Here is a 19680-nt window from a genome sequence, read left to right as displayed (position 1 = left end):
CTTAAACCCCCCCCCCCACCACAATAACAGCTCTGCACATCTCTCCTAAAACCTGTAGGTATGGGTCTTTCAGAGGGGTTGATGAAGACAGAAGTAAAATGTTAGTTGGATGTATAAAAAAAAAAAAAAAAAAAATTTTATTAAAAAAATAAATAAAACGGTCTTCTCAAATGTATTCCAAACATCAACACAAGAAACATAAATCATTAGACAAGAGTTGTACAACTTCAAGACTGTAACCATCAAGAACTGTGACAATACAAGCAATGCTAATGTATATTTGTTTTATAAGCAACAGCCAAGACCTTTGACAGCATTGATTCACTTATGACAAAATGCAAAAAGAAACTGCACTCAAAACACTTAATCTCGGAAATCAGACATTGTGACTCGCTTTTGTTTGGCATGTCCCTCCCTGGCTGTGTCTTAATAGTGTTAACTAGCTTCCTTCCCTTGTGTCCTTTCCTCTATGGCCACTGATCTGACAGGGCATGATAGGTGACAGCAACACAGAGGAAACCTCCACACGGAGGAAACCTCCACACGGAGGAAACCTCCACACGGAGGAAACCTCCACACGGAGGAAACCTCCACACGGAGGAAACCTCCACACCTCTATAAATTGACTAACGGCAATGAAGGAACGGAATCAAGGTTGTGAAGAAGAAAAACACAGTCCAGTGTAGTGTTTTACAAGGTCAGCCATAGTAGTAGCTCAAGGGCACATCGACAAATGTTTCACCTTGTCGGCTCAGGTACTTAAATCAACGACCTCGTCGGCCGTTTACTGGCCTAACTTAACCGCAAGGTTACTTGCCGCCCTCTAAAAAGGAAAGGAGGCAACGACAGAGTGTTGAGAGACAGCCATATAGTGCCTGTGTCCCAAATGGCACCCTATTCCCCCTTGTATAGTGCACTACTTTTGACCTGAGCCTGATGCTGGCCCTGGTCAAACGTAGTACACCATATAGGGAATAGGGTGCCACTTGGGACAGATATGGGTGATTACAGTAAACGTATAGATATGAAACAGTTCTGAGGTCATCTATGAAAACAAACAGTGAAAAACAAAAACAAACTGATGTGACACTTAAGCCCTTTAAAGCCGATGAACACATGAAAAAGGAGTAGTGCGAGAGAGGGAAAGGAGGATAGGGGGGAGAGGATGGAAAAAAGCAGGAATGGTTAAGTCAACAACAGTAAAGAGAGTTTCTAGCTTCAGATAAACAACAAAAGGAGTTATTATAAAACCCAACAACACTATTCTACACACATAAATAGGTATAACCATGAGAAATGAAAAACACATGTACACAACAGTTATGCTGAGAGTGCGTGTGTGATATCTTGCCATCCAAAACAACTCCATTTCGATTCAAACCTGACATCGGTTAGAGGAAACTTCTGACAACAGATCTGACAATAACTTATTTATGTTACAATAAAAATGACTAATAAATGTAGGGTTTAAATGTGATAGACACATGGTTTGAATACATGGCTGTGTGTCTCTGTACGTGCAGGTGTCTGCACCCACACAAATGCCAAACCAACCCCCAACCTTGAAAATGTTGCATAATCTGCCAAGCAGTGTTCTGTTAGTTAGGATATCTGACCATGTAAGACATGGCTCCCATTCAAAAACCACAGCAAAAGTTGGGTCCAGACCATTTCAACTCAGCAAATAGGCATTATAATCTTATTATATTTCTGTGAAATGGAATTGACCCCAACCCTTAACCATGAGTTATTACATCTAAAATCTACTTCCTTCACAAGCACAAGCCACCTTCTCTCTCTCGCTTCTCCTCCTCCATATACAGAATGTCTTCCCTACTTTTCTAGAGATGGAACCTTCCTCTGAGCTAAGCGCTAACAAGATGTCGTAGAAATCAGAAGAGAAATGGGCTTGTCTGCCTGCTAAACCCACCCCAGAGGTGTTGGATCTAAACCCACCCCAGAGGTGTTGGATCTAAACCCACCCCAGAGGTGTTGGATCTAAACCCACCCCAGAGGTGTTGGATCTAAACCCACCCCAGAGGTGTTGGATCTAAACCCACCCCAGAGGTGTTGGATCTAAACCCACCCCAGAGGTGTTGGATCTAAACCCACCCCAGAGGTGTTGGATCTAAACCCACCCCAGAGGTGTTGGATCTAAACCCACCCCAGAGGTGTTGGATTTAAACCCACCCCAGAGGTGTTGGATCTAAACCCACCCCAGAGGTGTTGGATCTAAACCCACCCCAGAGGTGTTGGAGCTAAACCCACCCCAGAGGTGTTGGATCTAAACCCACCCCAGAGGTGTTGGAGCTAAACCCACCCCAGAGGTGTTGGAGCTAAACCCACCCCAGAGGTGTTGGAGCTAAACCCACCCCAGAGGTGTTGGAGCTAAACCCACCCCAGAGGTGTTGGATCTAAACCCACCCCAGAGGTGTTGGATCTAAACCCACCCCAGAGGTGTTTGACAATCCAGGCAGGTCATCGTCACAAATGTCACCCTAAATGAACTAAATAGGGCACTGGTCAAAAGCAGTGCACTAAAACGGGAATATGGTGCCTTTTGGGATGCTCCATAACAGGAACTAGTGAACGAGGGATTGCATATTTAATGTTTGTAACGTGAAGAAAACTCTTTAAAAAGCTAAGTTAAAAGCACGTCAACGATCTAAAATACTAAAAACAGAAAACCGTTGAAATGAGTTTGAATTGATAATGGTTAGGAGGCATAATGTGATGCAGGACACATGTTGCTCTGGAGACGATCAGTTCGACCATGCTACAACAATAAAACGACTGAGTAAAGTAAGACATTAATCAGCGAAGGCAAAGTATCACACCTGAAGCCTGGTAGCTTGACAGACATGATCCTGGTCGCTGAGAGAGTATATTCTCCTAAAGGCACACTGTAGTGTAGAGTCAGTCATATAGGATAAAATACCTCAGTCAAATCTATGTCACACTCTACCAGGCATCCCTTTAAAAACCAAACATTGAAGTAAAATACATCCACAGAACATGCACACAGCACCGTCTGTGATAATATACACCCACAGGCAGTGTAACTAGGGCTGCATCAAATAAACCATAACGGAAAACTGGAAGGAAAACTTGTAGTGTTGTGATGTGTCATCTGAGGAAAACAAATCTTTCCAAAGCACAGTCTTTTCTGGAGTGTCACTGGGAGTGTGTGTGTCAGTGTGTGTGTGTCAGTGTGTGTGTCAGTGTGCTCCTTTTGTCAGGCACAAAACATAGATATATGCCAAGTAGGCATATCTTGGTATTAAGGAACAAGAGTCACAACCAATGTCCCGCCTCCCTGCGTGTCTTCCAATGGCACTTAGCCTACCCCTGTTTCAATCCAATGGCCGTTGGATCACACTTCCTCAAAAAAAGCCATCTGAGCCATGTAGGCAGAGTTTCTCTGAAAGAACAAAGAACAAAAATGTTTGAGAAAGGGAAAATTAGCTGCTTTTTGTAATGATAGTATTCACACACTAGCATTGCTGGGAATTAGCTTGTAAAAAACTGAATAGCCTCCCGCGAGTCAGAAGTTAAATTCAATCTTACACTGTCGATTGTCTGTAGGCTTGGTCCTTATGCAGGGGGGAATTTGAGAGAGAAACATCTAATGTAACATATAATTTAATGGTTGTTGTAGACCCAAGCAGTTCCTCAGTGAACTGTGTTCCTCTCACCTTACCTCATGTCAAAGAAAAAGTCCCCCACAAGTTCTTGTTTTTTTGTGCAGGTATGTCGTACACGCAGGACTTTTGGAAAGTCTGTTAACTTATACGTTAGATGTATTTTTCTCCATTCCCCAGTAAGGACCAACCCTATGGACAATCGACAGTGTAAGATTAATATAATTTCTGGCTTGCGGATGACTATTCCGCTTTTATATTTTGAAAACAAATTCCTACCAAACATGTTTTACCCTTTGATTGTTAAGACATTTAAATTGGACAGTTTAGTATAACCAAGGAAACAGTAAACAAACTGCTTTCCTATCAGATGCTATTTTGGGGCAGGTAGGGCGGTTCTAATATTACTACGGGGCAGGTAGGGCGGTTCTAATATTACTACGGGGCAGGTAGGGCGGTTCTAATATTACTACGGGGCAGGTAGGGCGGTTCTAATATTACTACGGGGCAGGTAGGGCGGTTCTAATATTACTATGGGGCAGGTAGGGCGGTTCTAATATTACTATGGGGCAGGTAGGGCGGTTCTAATATTACTATGGGGCAGGTAGGGCGGTTCTAATATTACTATGGGGCAGGTAGGGCGGTTCTAATATTACTATGGGGCAGGTAGGGCGGTTCTAATATTACTATGGGGCAGGTAGGGCGGTTCTAATATTACTATGGGGCAGGTAGGGCGGTTCTAATATTACTATGGGGCAGGTAGGGCGGTTCTAATATTACTATGGGGCAGGTAGGGCGGTTCTAATATTACTATGGGGCAGGTAGGGCGGTTCTAATATTACTATGGGGCAGGTAGGGCGGTTCTAATATTACTATGGGGCAGGTAGGGCGGTTCTAATATTACTATGGGGCAGGTAGGGCGGTTCTAATATTACTATGGGGCAGGTAGGGCGGTTCTAATATTACTATGGGGCAGGTAGGGCGGTTCTAATATTACTATGGGGCAGGTAGGGCGGTTCTAATATTACTATGGGGCAGGTAGGGCGGTTCTAATATTACTATGGGGCAGGTAGGGCGGTTCTAATATTACTATGGGGCAGGTAGGGCGGTTCTAATATTACTATGGGGCAGGTAGGGCGGTTCTAATATTACTATGGGGCAGGTAGGGCGGTTCTAATATTACTATGGGGCAGGTAGGGGCGGTTCTAATATTACTATGGGGCAGGTAGGGCGGTTCTAATATTACTATGGGGCAGGTAGGGCGGTTCTAATATTACTATGGGGCAGGTAGGGCGGTTCTAATATTACTATGGGGCAGGTAGGGCGGTTCTAATATTACTATGGGGCAGGTAGGGCGGTTCTAATATTACTATGGGGCAGGTAGGGCGGTTCTAATATTACTATGGGGCAGGTAGGGCGGTTCTAATATTACTATGGGCAGGTAGGGCGGTTCTAATATTACTATGGGGCAGGTAGGGCGGTTCTAATATTACTATGGGGCAGGTAGGGCGGTTCTAATATTACTATGGGGCAGGTAGGGCGGTTCTAATATTACTATGGGGCAGGTAGGGCGGTTCTAATATTACTATGGGGCAGGTAGGGCGGTTCTAATATTACTATGGGGCAGGTAGGGCGGTTCTAATATTACTATGGGGCAGGTAGGGCGGTTCTAATATTACTATGGGGCAGGTAGGGCGGTTCTAATATTACTATGGGGCAGGTAGGGCGGTTCTAATATTACTATGGGGCAGGTAGGGCGGTTCTAATATTACTATGGGGCAGGTAGGGCGGTTCTAATATTACTATGGGGCAGGTAGGGCGGTTCTAATATTACTATGGGGCAGGTAGGGCGGTTCTAATATTACTATGGGGCAGGTAGGGCGGTTGTAATATTACTATGGGGCAGGTAGGGCGGTTCTAATATTACTATGGGGCAGGTAGGGCGGTTCTAATATTACTATGGGGCAGGTAGGGCGGTTCTAATATTACTATGGGGCAGGTAGGGCGGTTCTAATATTACTATGGGGCAGGTAGGGCGGTTCTAATATTACTATGGGGCAGGTAGGGCGGTTCTAATATTACTATGGGGCAGGTAGGGCGGTTCTAATATTACTATGGGGCAGGTAGGGCGGTTGTAATATTACTATGGGGCAGGTAGGGCGGTTCTAATATTACTATGGGGCAGGTAGGGCGGTTCTAATATTACTATGGGGCAGGTAGGGCGGTTCTAATATTACTATGGGGCAGGTAGGGCGGTTCTAATATTACTATGGGGCAGGTAGGGCGGTTCTAATATTACTATGGGGCAGGTAGGGCGGTTCTAATATTACTATGGGGCAGGTAGGGCGGTTCTAATATTACTATGGGGCAGGTAGGGCGGTTCTAATATTACTATGGGGCAGGTAGGGCGGTTCTAATATTACTATGGGGCAGGTAGGGCGGTTCTAATATTACTATGGGGCAGGTAGGGCGGTTCTAATATTACTATGGGGCAGGTAGGGCGGTTCTAATATTACTATGGGGCAGGTAGGGCGGTTCTAATATTACTATGGGGCAGGTAGGGCGGTTCTAATATTACTATGGGGCAGGTAGGGTGGTTCTAATATTACTACGGGGCAGGTAGGGCGGTTCTAATATTACTATGGGGCAGGTAGGGTGGTTCTTACATTACTATGGGGCATGTAGGGTGGTTCAGGGGGGTAGCCGCGGGCCTCGTTGCGGAGGCTGTAGACCCCAGCTTGCTGCTGCTGCTCCTCCAGCTTCAGAGATTCAATCTCAGACTTCAGCTCCTTCAGTTGATCCTGCAGGTGTTTACTCTTCTCCACGTACTCTAGTCTGAGGGGGGGGGGGGGGGGGGGGGTGAGATAAAACTGATAGGTGAAGGCTGTTTACTTAGCTTCGCAAGGTCACGAGAAAAGGGAACAACATTTTGCAATGAAATGTCCCCTATTACCTATGTAGTGCACTACTTCAGACCACAGACCCTGGTCAAAATTAGTGCACTATTTAGGGAATATGATGCCATTTGGAGGGAACCCAGCTCACCTCTCCCTCTCTATCTCCATTGACAGTCTCTTCATATCAGAGTCTTTAAAGTCGATCCGCATCGATCCGGATCCCAGAGCTAGGTCTCCTCCCTCTGGGGGAGGAGGGGGGGTGGAGTAGGCCGCTATGAGCTGGAACACACACAGAAAGAACAAGAGGCGCCAGTTATAGGGGCCAGGAAAAAGGGAGGATGTGGTTTTGATAAACTCTGTTGTTAGACATGATCAATATGGTTATGGTGTGGAGTGTACTGGGTATGTTGTATTAGCTGTGATTGTGATAATGGTGAGCTCTAAAATTATGGTTCAGGTACCGGGTAAGATGTCTTGGTTAGAGTTATAGTTTTCTGTACCGGGTAAGATGTCTTGGCTAGGGTTATAGTTCTCTGTACCGGGTAAGATGTCTTGGTTAGAGTTATAGTTTTCTGTACCGGGTAAGATGTCTTGGTTAGAGTTATAGTTTTCTGTACCGGGTAAGATGTCTTGGCTAGGGTTATAGTTTTCTGTACCGGGTAAGATGTCTTGGCTAGGGTTATAGTTCTCTGTACCGGGTAAGATGTCTTGGTTAGAGTTATAGTTTTCTGTACCGGGTAAGATGTCTTGGCTAGGGTTATAGTTCTCTGTACCGGGTAAGATGTCTTGGCTAGGGTTATAGTTCTCTGTACCGGGTAAGATGTCTTGGCTAGGGTTATAGTTTTCTGTACCGGGTAAGATGTCTTGGCTAGGGTTATAGTTTTCTGTACCGGGTAAGATGTCTTGGTTAGGGTTATAGTTTTCTGTACCGGGTAAGATGTCTTGGCTAGGGTTATAGTTTTCTGTACCTGGGTAAGATGTCTTGGTTAGAGTTATAGTTTTCTGTACCGGGTAAGATGTCTTGGTTAGGGTTATAGTTTTCTGTACCGGGTAAGATGTCTTGGTGATCTCCAGGAGTTTCTGCTTGGCTCTCCTCTCAGCATCCTTGGCCTCCGTAAGGTCCTGCTTCAGATGGTCCGCCTCCTTCGACCTGCAGAGAGGAACCGCTACTTACTGTGCATTGACTAGTCAGCGATGCACAAAATATACAGCAGAGCTGGGCTGACTTTTATAACCAAGAGCGGAAAGTGGATGTTTAAACTTGTCCACTGTTTCAGTCCTGCATCTATCACATTGGTGCATAATGAAGCACACCCTGAGCAGACACTGAGTGCATTGTCTTAGGTTAAGCTCATCTGCAATCTCTACCATTCCTCCTGTGGCTATTTTAAGCTCATCTGCAATCTTTACTATTCCTCCTGCGGCTATTTTAAGCTCATCTGCAAACCCTGCCGTTCCTCCTGCTGCTCGTGGCTACATTTGACCTTTACTGCTACTTATCCTCTAAACTAAAACACTAATAATAATAACATGAACACTGACAGTAATATCTGTACCTCCTCTCTGACTGCTCCACCAGTTTGACGGCCAGCTGCTCTGCCTCTCTCATCTTCTGCTCCATCAGTCTCTTCTCCTCCTTGGTCTTGAGAGCGGTAGCCTCTATCCTCTGCCTTTCCTGCTCCGCCTCGGCAGCCTTGTGGGCTAACAGCTTGGCTTCCTCCTCGGCGATCTGGGCCTTCTCCGCCAGCAGATCTGCGGTCTCCTCTGAACGCAGCTACAAACAGACACAACACCTTCATAAGCAGACATAACACTTATAAACAGTTCATATACATTCCTAAGGAGACCCCGCTCTCATGGATCAGACGCCACCCTTACCAACGCCTCATTGGCCAGCCGTGCCTCGTCCTGCAGCTGGAACAGCCGTCTCTCCATCTCCTCCTTCGCTCGCTCTGCCTCCTCCCTCATTTGCTTCTCCCTCGCAAGGATCTGACGCTCCACCTGCAGATGGACAGGCAGTTCAGCCAATCAGAGAACAGAAAATATCACTCGCAACCAATCAGAACGCTCTGCCTGCAAACGGATAGGCAGAACAGCTAATCAGAGAACAGACTGGCTAGCAACTGACATGAACAGTGTGCTATGTTCACAACATAGTATCTTCTTATTGAAAAATACTGGCAGCTATGTCTATACAGAAACACTGTATATCTTTGAAAACGACACAAATACAGGGGTGTGGTAGAGTGTCTGTGGATGTGTTGAGAGCGGACCTTCTTGCGAGCCTTCTCCTCCTTGGCCTGAGACTTCATCTGCTGTACCTCGATGGAGTCCACTTTCCTCCTCCTCATGAACAGGTCATGGTTCCCAATGCACAGCTGCAGAATCTGAACACACATACAGGCGCAGGCAAACACACATGGGTTAAAATGGGCGTTTACCAGATAAGAGGATAAAACTGGCACCAACTCTGACTTCCTACAAACAACAACCTACCAGTTTGTTGACTCTCAGTTGGGAGGAGTAGAATTTGAAAACATCTTTCTTCTTGTCCAGAGGTTTTATTGTGAACTGTACCAGGGGAGAGGACAAAGTTAATAACATGTTATCATCTGTGTAGTAGATGACCAGACCGCTGCGATCAGGTTTACTTCATGTAAAACATAAAAGTGAGCTTGTGAGAATGGGCCGGTTTAATGTGGCTAGGTAGCCATAACACCAGAGATGTATTTTTAATTGGACAAAAATTAATTAAATAAATAATAGCAGATTCACCGTGGTTACCTCCTTCTCGCTGTAGGAGATGTTGCGGATGCCGCTCCAGGGGAAAGACTTGTTGGGGTTCAGTTTGCTGTTGGGGCTGTAAATATGAAGGCCCTGGGCATCGACACCCAGTAGCAGGTCTGTGTCTCGTTTATTTTGCTGTGGAGATTTCACAATATAAAACATTCATACATGTACTATTCATTTATAAACTCATGCACGTCTGTGCCATGATTAATTTGCTGTGAAGATAACGTATTATAACATTCATACATGTACTATTAAGACACTGAACAAAAATATAAACGCTACATGTACCTGCTGGTCCCATAATAATAAAGCTAACATATGGAATTGTTTTAAGATGGTCATACCAAGGATCATTTCGCTATTTGATTTAGAATTTAAGGACCCCTTAAGGTATAAAAAAACAAATATGTAAACATTTTTTGATGAAACATTGAATTTGGCCTTTATTGCCATTAGCCCTATTAGCTTCATAAAATAACAGATAGTCCCCGAAAAAATCTACCGGAAGTTTGTTCTGAAGTGTCTGTCCTATATCTGAGAGACATAAGAATTATCAGGAAACAATATATATTTATATATATATATATATATTTTTTACATGTATTTAACTGCTTATTTTAGGCAACTAAACTAACTCCGTATATACACACACTACATGACCAAAAGTATGTGGACACCTGCTCGTCAAACATCTCATTCCAAAGTGATGGGCATTAATATGGAGTTGCGCGCGCCCCCCCCGCTGGTATAACAGCCTCCATTCTTCTGAGAAGGCTTTCCACTAGATGTTGGAACATTGTTGTGAGGACATTCTTTCATTCAGCCACAAGGGCATTAGTGAGGTTGGGCACTGATGCTGGGCAATTAGGCCTGGCTCGCAGTTGACGTTCCAATTCATCCTAAAGGTGTTCGATGGGGTTGAGGTCTGGACTCTGTGCAGGCCAGTCAAGTTCTTCCAAAACAGATCTTGACAAACCATTTCTGTATGGACCTCGCTTTGTGTACAGGAGGCATTGTCATGCGGAAACAGGAAAGGGCCTTCCTCAAACTGTTACCACAGTTGGAAGCACAGAATCATTGTATGCTGTAGCATTAAGATTTCCCTTCACTGGAAAGAAGGGGCCTACCACGACCATGAAAAACAGCCCCACACCAATATTCCTCAACCACCAAACTTTACAGTTGGCAGTATGCATTAAGGCATCTGCCAAACCCAGATTCGTACGTCGGACTGCCAGATGGTGAAGCGTGATTCATCACTTCAGAGAATGCATTCCCACTGCTCCAGAGTCCAACGGCGGCGAGCTTTACACCACTCCAGCCGACGCTTGGCATTGTGTATGGTGATCTTAGGCTTCTGTGCGGCTGCTCGGACATGGAAAACCATTTCATGAAGCTCCCGAAGAACAGTTCTTGTGCTGACGTTGCCTCCAGAGGCAGTTTGGAACTCTGTAGTGAGTGTTGCAACCGAGGACAGATTACTTTTACGCGCTACTCGCTTCAGCACTCGGCGGTCTTGCTCTGTGAGTTGTGTGGTCTACCACTTCGGGGCTGAGCCGTTGTTGCTCCTAGACGTTTCCACTTCACAGTAACAGCCCTCACAGTTGACCGGGGCAGCTCTAGTAGGGTAGAAATGTGACGAACTGACCTGTTGGAAAGGTGGCATCCTATGACAGTGCCACGTTGAAAGTCACTGAGCTCTTCAGTAAGGCCATTATATTGCCAAGGTTTGTCTGTGGAGATTGCATGGCTGTGTGCTCGATTTTATACACCTGTCAGCAAAGGGAGCGGCTGAAATAGCTAAATCCACTAATTTGAAAGCGTGTCCACATACTTTTGTATATATAGTTGACTTCCATTCATTTGGAAGTACGTGTTCATGTGAGACTCACCTTTCCACAGAGGGGTCATATTAGTGTGTAGCCCAAACTGTTCAGACGCTACAGACAGAAGTTGGCAGAAGAGGCTGTACCGACTTCAGACGAGTCCCGTGATGCTTGTAGGGGTCGTAGAGCAACACTGAGAACACCACCGTGTTCTTAAGACTCAACTTTCCACAGAGGGGTCATAATAGTTCAGGGTCATTATTACCATACGGAAACTATAGACTTTGTCTCGTGGTCTGACAAAACACCGCTCTAGCTAGCTCTGCCACCTTTCACCACAGATGTGGAAGGGCAATATCGGCGGATGACGTGGATTGAGACGCAGCCCATGCAAAAAAAACATCTCTAGCTTAAACAGACAGATGTGTATTATGTTAATTCGATTTCCAAAGGGCCCCGGAAAAGGGTGCAATACTTAATTTCTGAGTATTTGAGAATTTACAAAAAATGTGGCCCGAATCAACTACTTCTATTTGAAGTATTTTCAAAATATTTTCTCACAATTTCCTATTAATAGCGTAATACTTAAAAGTATTTTCAAAATACCTGGGTTAAATGCAAGGGAGTCTATTTCAGTCAGTGTATGAGTATTTTCAAATAATATCCAAGTGTATTTCCAAATACATTACAATAGTCAACTACTTGTGTTTTCAAATAAAACACATCTTAATAGTTATTTCCAAATGTGTCAAAGTAATTGTAATACCATAGATAGTCAGGTCTGACGGAGTGCGTACATCAATACAAACCTTTGTTCCAGGGGTTGGGTGAGCGAGGATAATGTAGAAGAGATAACTGGTATAATGCACCCAAAGTGTAGTTTAATCAGACAAGGTTACGACCCTAAACGCCATCTTTGTCCAATAATTGGGGGTCAAACAGCAAACAAACATATGACTGTAAAATACCTTCAACTGTATTGGGCTGCTGAAGGCTGCGTTCTTATGTCCTTGAATGTAACACAGGCTATGTGTTTGTGTGATTTTATTGCATTCAGATGTGCCTGGCTTTATTGACAAAGTTCCTACGAAGATAAATAAAGGTCTAAATTAGTTTGCATAGTACACTGACAATGTGCCTTTGAGCAATGCACTTGACCCTAATTTGCACCAGTGGAACCGCATGGCTGACCCTGTAAAAACAACATTTCACTACACCTCTCCAGTGTATGTGACAAAATATATTTTTTAAATTCAACAAGGATGGGCAACTCCAGTCCTACTCCTGGCCTGATTGGTGTCACACATGTTCCCCCAGCCCTAGCCAAAACAGCTGATTAAACTAACTATTCTATACTGGAGATCGTGATTGGTTGATTATAAGAGTCACGTGTCTGTCAGCTAGCGCTGGGCAAATCAGGCCAGTGAGTTGCCTGCAGCCCATTCCTGTTACACAATATGAAATCACCAGAGGGTAACAAACTACTGTCTGATTGAAAGGTGTAAGAAACGTGGTGGAAACTCCCTCTATCCCATGCCTTCACCAATCCAATTATTTTAAATTTGTGGGAAGTAGTGAACGAGTGTACACTTCAGGAGAAAGGAGATATTATTGGGACGCAACCAAAGTAAGAGAGAAGTGTTTGACTGAAGGAGTAACTCACAGTGATGGCAAAGTAGCTGACTCCATACATGTCCAGGTCCTGAGCTATCTTCAGGTAGTCCATCTCAGCCTCATCCCTGTGAACAGCACACATACCAAACACATCAATCATTAGACAACACCGTCTCTGGCCCAGCAACAAGTCAATGGGTCATGTAGTTCTGTATCTATGGGAGAAACATCTGACTCGTCTGGTACTGGTAGATATTGCTCTATAGCTGTGTTTCTCAACTCCGGTGTTCCAGTAACCCCAACAGTAGACATTGTTGCCATAGAACCACCCCCCGGATTCTATCAATCAACTAATCATAAAGCCCTTGACAAGTTGAATCAGGGCCATGTTCAGCAGCCAAACATTATTGAACTTTGCAGATAGAAATGCCATGAATGGCGCAGACGTGAGTCCTTATTCTACATGTCAGAGATACATGTTAGTTCTACATAACATTTCTGTCTGAACGTTCCAAAACGTGTTGTGCTGCCGAACGCTCCTCAGGCGCGTTTGTCCTGGGCTACAACAATAATGTGAACCGCTGGGAGAACTTCAGGACCGGAGTTGAGAAACTCTCTGCTTCTCTATAAGTGTAGTAGTAGCTGCGTCAGCTGGTCTTACCTGGCGATGCCTCTGTGCTCTGCGTACCAGGCTGTGATCTTCTCCTCCCACATGTCTGCAGTCATCTGGTACTGCATCAGAACCTGTGGAAACAAACAAATAACATGATCTCACACACACATCAAAAGATGACCACACATACACAAATAACATGATCACACACACCCACTTATTTTTCCATAGTGGTACTACTTACTCTTTTAGGTAGGAGCTCATCCTGGGCTAAGAACCCCGGCTTGTGAAAGTTTGGTTCATAGTCCCCATACTGTATGAGAGAAAAATACATTCATGTAGATGACAGCTTTCGAAATCTACATCTGGAGAAGCCTTGAAAACACAGCCCATATATTAATATCAACACAGGATATTCACACTGAAAAAGCCTTTCCTTACCTTGGCTTGAACAGCGTACGACGCCAACAGGACAGAGGCTTCAGGAGAACAGAAAATCTCCTCGTCTAATATTTGCTTTTTCACCTAGAGGTAATTAGACATTAACCCATTCCGTTCTCAGCAGAGACACTGGGTAGTCTGAGAACAGTTGGCACGACAAGACTCCTCAGGACAATTAAGCTACAGTAGTAAAGTCAGAACATAAAAGAGCTGAATCCCAACTTGATATATATACACTAGAGGTTGACCGATTAATTAGGAACGATTTCAAGTGTTCATAACAAATCGGTAATCGGCCATTTTGGACGCGGATTACATTGCAATCCACGAGGAAACTGCGTGGCAGGCTGAACACCTGTTACGTGAGTGAGCCTGCCACGCGAGTGCAGCGTGAAAAGGACCTTGTGGCTGCAAGGAGCCACGGTAAGTTGCTAGCTAGCATTAAACTTACCTTATACAAAACAATCAATCTTCACATAATCACTAGTTAAATACACATGGTTGATGATATTACAGGGTTAACTAGCTTGTCTTGCGTTGCATATAATCAATGCAGTGCCTGTTAATTTATCATCGAATCAAAGCCTACTTCAACTTTAGCAAAAGCTCATTGCTGAAAAAAAGCACAATCATTGAACAAATGTACCTAACCATAAACATCAATCCCTTTCTTAAAATCAATACACAGAAGTATATATTTATTAAACCTGCAAATTTAGTTAAAATAAATTAATGTTAGCAGGCAATATTAACTAGGGGAAATTGTGTCACTTCTCTTGCGTTCAGTGCAAACAGAGTCAGGGTATATGCAACAGCTTGGGACGCCTGGCTTGTTGCGAACTAATTTTCCAGAATTATGACATAACATCGAAGGTTGTGCAACGTAACAGCAATATTTAGACTTCGGGTTGCCACCCGTTCGGAACGGTTCCGTATTTCACTGTTTTGTTTTCGAAAAGATAGTTTACAGATTTGACCATATTAATGACCAAAGGCTCGTATTTCTGTCTGTTATTATATTATAATTAAGTCAATGATTTTATATTTGATAGAGCAGTCTGACAGAGCAGTGGTAGGCAGCAGCAGGCTCGTAAGCATTCATTCAAACAGCACTTCAATGCGTTTGCCAGCAGCTCTTAGCAATGCTTGAAGAACTGCGCTGTTTATGACTTCATGCCTATCAACTCCCAAGATTAGGCTGGCAATACTAAAGTGCCTATAAGAACATCCAATAGTCAATGGTATATGAAATACAAATGGTATTATTCCTATAATAACTACAACCTAAAAGGACCGACTGACCCATGTTCAACTGCTGTTCACATGGAACCCTTCTCCACTTCAACCTTCAAAGTTCTCATTTGAATATTTGCTATCTTTCTAAAACTTATCCGCCGCAATTGTTGCAACCCCTATTACTAGCCTGTTCAGCCTCTCTTTCGTATCATCTGAGATCCCCAAAGATTGGAAAGCTGCTTCAGTCATCCCCCTCTTCAAAGGGGGAGACACTCTAAACCCAAACTGTTACAGACCTATATCTTTCCTACCCTGCCTTTCTACAAGTCTTCGAAAGCCAAGTTCACAAACAGATCACCAACCATTTCGAATCCAACCGTACCTTCTCCGCTATGCAATCTGGTTTCCGAGCTGGTCGTGGGTGCACCTCAGCCACACTCAAGGTCCTAAACGATATCATAACCGCCATCGACAGGAGACAATGCTGTGCAGCCATCTTCATCGACCTGGTCAATGCTTTCGACTCTTTCAATCACCGCATTCTTATCGGCAGACTCAACAGCCTTGGTTTCTCAAATGACTGCCTCGTCTGGTTCACCAACTACTTCTCAGATAGAGGTCAGTGTGTCAAATCAGAGGGCCTGTGGTCCGGACCTCTGGCAGTCTATGGGGGTGCCACAGGGTTCAATTCTAGGGCTGACTTTTCTCTGTATACATCAATAATGTTGCTCTTGCTGCTGGTGATTCTCTGATCCACCTCTACGCAGACGACAGCATTGTGTCTACTTCTGGCCCTTCTTTGGACACTGTGTTAACAAACCTCCAGACAAGCGTCAATGCCATACAACACTCCTTCCGTGGCCTCCAACTGCTCTTAAATGCAAGTAAAACTAAATGCATCCTCTTCAACCGATTTCTGCCCGCACCCGACCGCCCGTCTAGCATCACTACTCGGTACGGTTCTGACTTAGAATATGTGGATAACTACAAATACTTAGGTGTCTGGTTAGACTGTAAACTCTCCTTCCAGACTCACATTAAGCATCTCCAATCCAAAATTAAATCTAGAATCGGCTTTCTATTTCGCAACAAAGCATCCTTCACTCATGCTGCTAAACATACCCTCGTAAAACTGACTATCCTACCAATCCTCGACTTCGGCAATGTAATTTACAAAATAGCCTCCAACACTCTACTCAGCAAACTGGATGCAGTCTATCACAGTGCCATCCGTTGTCACCAAAGCCCCATATACTACCCACCACTGCAACCTGTATGCTCTCGTTGGCTGGCCCTCACTTCATATTCGTCGCCAAACCCACTGGCTCCAGGTCATCTATAAGTCTTTGCTAGGTAAAGCCCCGCCTTATCTCAGCTCACTGGTCACCATAGCAGCACCCACCTGTAGCACGTGCTCCAGCAGGCCTATTTCACTGGTCATCCCCAAAGCCAACTCCCCTTTTGGCCACCTTTCCTTCCAGTTCTCTGCTGCCAATGACTGGAACGAATTGCAAAAATCACTGAAGCTGGAGTCCTATATCTCCCTCACTAACTTTAAGCATCAGCTATCAGAGCAGCTTACTGAACATTGCACCTGTACACAGCCCACCCAACTACCTCATCCCCATATTGTTATTTATTTTTTGCTCCTTTGCACTCCAGTATCTCTACTCGCACATTCATCTTCTGCACATCTATCACTCCTGTGTTAATGCTAAATTGTAATTATTTCGCCACTACGGCCTATTTATTGCCTTACCGCCCTAATCTTATTACATTTGCACACACTGTATATATGTTTTTCTATTGTGTTATTGACTGTACATTTGTTTATCCCATGTGTAATTCTGTGTTTGTGTCACACTGCTGTGCTTTATCTTGGCCAGGTCGCAGTTGTAAATGAGAACTTATTCTCAACCGGCCTACCTGGTTAAATAAAGGTGAAATAAAAAATAAAACTTCTTAACTGGGAATATTGAACCACCAGCTTTTATATGTTGTCATGTTCTGAGCTAGGAACTTAAACGTTAGCTTTTCTTTTTTTTTTTTTCTTTTTTTTTTACATGGCACTTTTACTTTCTTCTCCAACCCTGTGTTTTTGCATTATTTAAACCAAATTGAACATGTTACATTATTTATTTGAGACTAAATAGATTATATTGATGCATTATACTAAGTTAAAATAAGTGTTAATTTTTCATTCAGTATTGTTGTAATTGTCATTATTACAAATACATATATAAAAATTGGCTGATAATCGGTATCAGCTTTTTTTGGTCCTCCAATAATCGGTATCGGTGTTGAAAAATCCTAATCTGTCGACCTCTAATATATACACAAATAATCAACATCAAAGCATTGTTAGATTCCTGGATTCCCTAACAAGAGTTGAAATACAGTTGTTTTACCTGCAGGAAGAAGAGGTGTTGTGTGATTTCCTGCACCAGCTCTTCTTCTACCTTCTCTGGGAAGAACTTGGCCAGGAAGTGAAATGTTATCGGCGAGTCTTTAGGGACCTCTTGATCCAAGACCTGCATACACACAAACAAAATCTATACTGTTAGGCAATGACACATCTTGTTTTTTTTCTCCATTATCTTGCTTTCTCTCCATCTTTCCTTCTCTCTCCCTTCTCTCCTATCAAGACCTATCCCCTCCTCTTGCCCTACTCCCCTCACTCACCCGTTTCTCTGTCTTCAGCCATGCATAGGTGTCCTTCACTGTGTACCGGAGCCCAAAGAACCAGGTTTCTCTCAGACCCACTGTCCGACACACCAGATCAAACAGATCCTTACCTTTCCATTTCACCTGAGAGATGGGGGGGGGGGGGGGGGGGCAGAGGAGACAGAGAATATAATTATTCGTACAGTTTTCTAACATGACAATGATGAGGGAGGAAGGGGGAGCGAGAGCATTCAAGACTACTATTTCAGCTACTGTTTCTGTTTGTTGTACACACCAAAATGTAATGTCATTACAATAAGGCAAAAGTACATTACCTCACAACTAAACTCCATTTCAGCATCCATAGTGATGACTTTGACCTTAAAAGTCTTTGGTTGTTTCTTTTTTAATCCTAAAATCGACATTTTGGAGGCCTCGGAGATTGGTGATATACCTGTAGAAGGGGAAAACACCACCAAATACATGTCAATCATTTTTCCATCAACAACTTCATGGTTTACTAGCCCAGATTCAGGCCCACATCCCCTTTCCCAAATTAGCGTTCACGCGAGAATTTGGTTCTGGTTTCCAAGATTATCCTGTCTTGATCGCTACAATAACTAATTTTTGTGTTCTGAATATTTTATATCAATATATAATAAGAAAAAGATACCCACTCTCAAACAAAGTAAAGAAAATGGTCTAGCGTAGCTAGTTAAATTAGTTAGATTCTTGTGAATCTAACGTTACACTCTTGTTGTGAGCATCCTTTATGAGCATCTAACGTAACTACTGTTAGCTAGTTAACGTTAGTTAGCAAACATTATTTCTCACTCACAGTTTGTCCCAGCTTTATAGAGTTCATTAACTACAGGGTGTCAACACTGCTATTCCTTCAAATATAATTATTCACAACATGAATTTTTTAGCTATTTTTTTTTTTACACATGCGCAAAGTAAGGTAGCCTGTGTTTGGTCTAACTAAACTAGCAAAATGGCTTTCTAACTGTAGTCAGAAGAAACGATTAAAAACGTCTAAACCATTGTGTCATATCTGCTAGCTTTAGAAAAAGTGCATTAAATGTAGCTAAGCCTTTACCTTAGAAAAAAAGTAGCTCACGTTACTAGACTAGGCCGAGTCCCAGGAATAAACTGCTCCAACTCCTGCCGTACAAGAGTCAAAAGGAAAGGCTGAGATTTGTCTGGGAAAGCCACCGAACCTTTCGAAGCTAGCTAACAGTAACGTTATTGGCTACAATAACACGAACAAGTTTTACGCCACGAAAGCGGACCAAAACAAGTTGTGGGACGGGCGAAACTTTCTCCAAACATCCATAATGACAAAATAAATAAAAAAACTGCCACTTCGATAACTTTGTACAGAAGGAGCTTTTAAAAGGGAACGGTAAAACCGATTACTAGCTAGCTAAACGCTCATAATATATGGACGTGAATTACAACGTAGCTAAACTATGAATTCTCATATACGCGTGCACTAGCAGAGATCCGTTTGAGGAGATGGGAATCCTATTAACGCCCATTGTGTGCGTTTCCCCTGCATCGCCAATGGGCTACGCGGTGCACTCTGGGGAAATGTGAGTTTTCCATTTAAGGAGAGAATGGGAGTCAATTGCGTGCTAGCGCGACAACCAAACATTAGCATGATTTTCGTGAACAGGAAGTACAACATTACAAAAAATACGTACTTTTGAGGAAAATATGCAGATTTATCGACTCATACCCTGACTGAGACGGGATTATGTTAGCAACTGCGTGACGCACCATGACAACGTGAACGCGATTGGTCCAACAGTCTGCTGGATGGGTGGTATACGTTTCGCTATTCAATGCCCAATTCGATTCCTATCTCCTTTCTCTAATGTCTCTAGTACTTGGAATGCGATTCCTATCTCCCCCCTTTCTCTGATATGGCGTGTACTTGGACTTGGTGGTCA

General features: G+C 43.6%; 1 protein-coding gene across 4 annotated transcripts; it reads right to left on the bottom strand.

The window, feature by feature from the left end:
• Positions 1–267: 267 nt before the first annotated feature.
• On the bottom strand, positions 268–19220 carry nf2b (neurofibromin 2b (merlin)). 4 transcript variants are annotated; one of them, XR_005472528.1, is made up of 18 exons: positions 18825–19220; positions 18061–18179; positions 17744–17869; positions 17470–17592; positions 13826–13909; positions 13629–13697; positions 13433–13515; positions 12821–12896; positions 9314–9460; positions 9035–9109; positions 8812–8925; positions 8417–8539; positions 8095–8312; positions 7586–7688; positions 6687–6817; positions 6308–6476; positions 555–3421; positions 268–520 (listed from the first exon to the last, which is right to left on the bottom strand). XR_005472528.1 is itself a non-coding variant. In XM_038965335.1 (17 exons), the coding sequence occupies exons 2-17, from the start codon at positions 18148–18150 to the stop codon at positions 3374–3376; spliced, it is 1779 nt and encodes a 592-aa protein (XP_038821263.1). In that variant the 5' UTR covers positions 18151–18179; positions 18825–19220; the 3' UTR covers positions 268–3373. The 4 variants fall into 4 exon arrangements, 3 of the variants coding, with proteins under 3 accessions (XP_038821263.1, XP_038821264.1, XP_038821265.1); XM_038965335.1 differs by having other exon boundaries at positions 268–3421; XM_038965336.1 differs by having other exon boundaries at positions 268–3421; positions 9323–9460.
• Positions 19221–19680: the final 460 nt, after the last annotated feature.

The sequence above is a fragment of the Salvelinus namaycush genome, chromosome 26 (assembly GCF_016432855.1).
Source record: "Salvelinus namaycush isolate Seneca chromosome 26, SaNama_1.0, whole genome shotgun sequence".
Taxonomy (NCBI): Eukaryota; Metazoa; Chordata; class Actinopteri; order Salmoniformes; family Salmonidae; genus Salvelinus; species Salvelinus namaycush.
This window is presented reverse-complemented; position numbering and strand designations above follow the sequence as displayed.